The sequence below is a fragment of the Tetrahymena thermophila genome (assembly GCF_000189635.1).
Source record: "Tetrahymena thermophila SB210 genomic scaffold scf_8254731, whole genome shotgun sequence".
Taxonomy (NCBI): Eukaryota; Ciliophora; class Oligohymenophorea; order Hymenostomatida; family Tetrahymenidae; genus Tetrahymena; species Tetrahymena thermophila.
In genome coordinates, this window is record NW_002476495.1 from 234,580 (window position 1) to 237,306 (window position 2,727).

General features: G+C 31.0%; 1 protein-coding gene across 1 annotated transcript; it reads left to right on the forward strand. All coding sequences in view use genetic code 6, as the record gives it.

The window, feature by feature from the left end:
• On the forward strand, nucleotides 1-951 carry TTHERM_00594370 (immobilization antigen; the record flags this gene model as incomplete). The annotated part of the gene is made up of 1 exon (XM_001011697.1): nucleotides 1-951. The coding sequence occupies one exon, from the start codon at nucleotides 1-3 to the stop codon at nucleotides 949-951; it is 951 nt and encodes a 316-aa protein (XP_001011697.1).
• Nucleotides 952-2,727: the final 1,776 nt, after the last annotated feature.

Below are 2,727 nucleotides of genomic sequence, written 5' to 3' on the forward strand. Positions count from 1 at the left end.
ATGAAAGCAACTTCTTTGATACTTATTTCATTAGCTGTAATTGCTACAGTAAACGCTTGTACTGATACTAACGCTACTGCTGGTGCTGGAGGTACTTGTTTCTGTAATGCTGGTTATTATGGTACTTCTACCGATGTCACTCCTTCTGGATCTTGCACAAAATGCCCAACTGGAACTAATTCTGTTGCTGCCACTGCCTCAGGTACTCTTGTCAGCTCATGCACTTGTAATGACACTAATGCCTCCCTTAAGGGTGATAACTCTGGTTGCTAATGTAAGGCTAACTTCTACGGTACACCTAACGCCGTCTCTGGTGGTGCTACTGGATGTTCTGCATGCCCAACTGGTACTACTTCCCCTGCTGGTACAGCTGCTGTTACTTCATGCGCTTGCAATGATACTAATGCCTCCCTTAAGGGTGATAACTCTGGTTGCTAATGTAAGGCTAACTTCTACGGTACACCTAACGCCGTCGCTGGTGGTGCTACTGGATGTACTGCATGCCCAACTGGTTCTGCCGCTGCTGCTGGTTCAACTGCTGTTACTTCATGCGCTTGCAACGATACTAACTCTTCCCTCAAGGCTGATAACAGTGCTTGTGTATGTAAGGCTAACTTCTACGGTACACCTAATGCCGTCGCTGGTGGTGCTACTGGATGTACTGCATGCCCAACTGGAACAACTTCTACCGCCGGTACAACTGTTATTGGTTCATGCGCTTGTCCAGATACTAACGCTGCCCTCAACTCTGCTACTCCTCCTGTTTGTTAATGTAAAGCTAACTTTTATGGTACTCCTACCGCTTCTGGTGCCAGTGGATGTACTGCATGCCCATCTGGATAAACTGCCCCAGCTGGTTCTGCTACTAATGTTTGCAAAGCTGCTTCAACATCTTCCACTTACATTTTACCCATAGTTTCTTTGCTTTTCTCTTTAGTTATGCTTATTTGAAGTTAATTTTTCATAAAAATATCTTTAAAACAGCAATTATAAAAAAATTAATCAACTTTTGTCTGTTGGTCTATAAATATTAATTTTATGTTCTAATGATTTGAAAATTGGTTAATAATTTTATCATACAACAAAATCAAAATTATTTATTTTTTATTTACTTTTTCATACTCAACTTTCAAATTACAATAGTAAGTTATAAAGCATTTAAGTAAATAAACAAATACAATTAATAAAAACAATATAGCTAGCTCTTCAATAAATTTTTTTTAAAATAAAAATATATTGATTTGAGTGTTTTTTTTAAAATGTTAAGAATAAAATTATTATTACTCTCTCTTAAAATTTAATATACAATCACAGTAATATACCAATTAGAGCCCCACCAAAAAGTTCAAAAATTGGTCTTTTTTGAAAAATTAGCTTAAAATCATAAAAATTAAATAACATATCACCATCTGTATGTACCTACACAGTTCCTGATATTTTAATTACAGGATTAGCTATACTTGATTTAACTTTTTTTACAAAAATGTAAAATAAAATTTGAATTTAAAGAATGAAGAAAAATGACAGTGCTTTTGCGGAAAAAACAATGTTTTTTTTTTTTCATATTCTGATATAGATGCTCATTCATTTTAAATTACTACAATTGAAAGATAAGCTCTTTGTTATTGGAAGTGTAAATTGATGAATATAAGTTGTTAGTTAAAGGGTAAATTTCTACTGTTTTCAAAAATTATATGGAATATTTAGATATGCAAAAGAAATAATGTAAAAGAATTGGTCTTTCTTGATTTTTTTATTTTTTTATTTTCCATCTCTTCATTTGATCGCCTTATTTTTATGGTTAATTAAAATTTATCTATTAAAATAAAAGTAGACTTAAAAAGCAAATAGGATATGCTTTGAGTGTTTTAACAAAAGAAATACAAGCTTTCTCTTAGGAGTATTATCAAGTGTTTCAATATCTTTACTTCATTTATACGAATTTGTGTAACTTAGCAAATATAAATGCAGTCTATGCTATAATAATTGTTTGGATGTATTCAAAATTTACTGCTCTCATCTCAAGTTTTCAATAATTTGAAAGAGAGAATCAATCCATTTTATTTACTTTGGTTCCTTATAAAGTGAATGGTATTGTGTTTGTAGATCAATGAAAAATTAAGCAATTTGAATGCTTGTTTAATTGATAGTTACCACCTTGCCTACTGCTTGCATAAATATCTACTTGCTCTCTTTATCAGCTAAAAGTTTGTAAAATTAATTTTATATAGCCATGATTTTTATCAATTTCTCAATTCTATGGATTTTAACCAATTAAATCATAATGAAATTTTAAAAGTTGTACGAAGGAAAGCTAATAATTCATTCTGCCTTTTTAAATATTTGCACCATTTATATATTGGTTCAAAGTTTTATTTACAGCAATTTTTTATTTATTTTTCTACTTAGCTTTAATTTCTTAGTAGGAGTATTAGACTTTTATACTTCTACTAAAATAAAAAAGAAGAACAGAAAGAAGATTTGATTATCTATTTCTGTTAATAATCTTTTAGATGAATCTATCTATACCCCCTTTCAGACCTATTAGAAATTTCAGCTAAACACAAAACTTCCTAAATGGGAGTAAATTTTGAAACTAGGTATTTAATGTATTAACTTAGTCATTCTAGTTTTGGTTAAATATCTATATATTACCAAAGTAATATAATTAGATTTTGCTATTTATGTTTCGCTTTTCTTCTGTTTGCCTTAATTTTACCTCCTAGC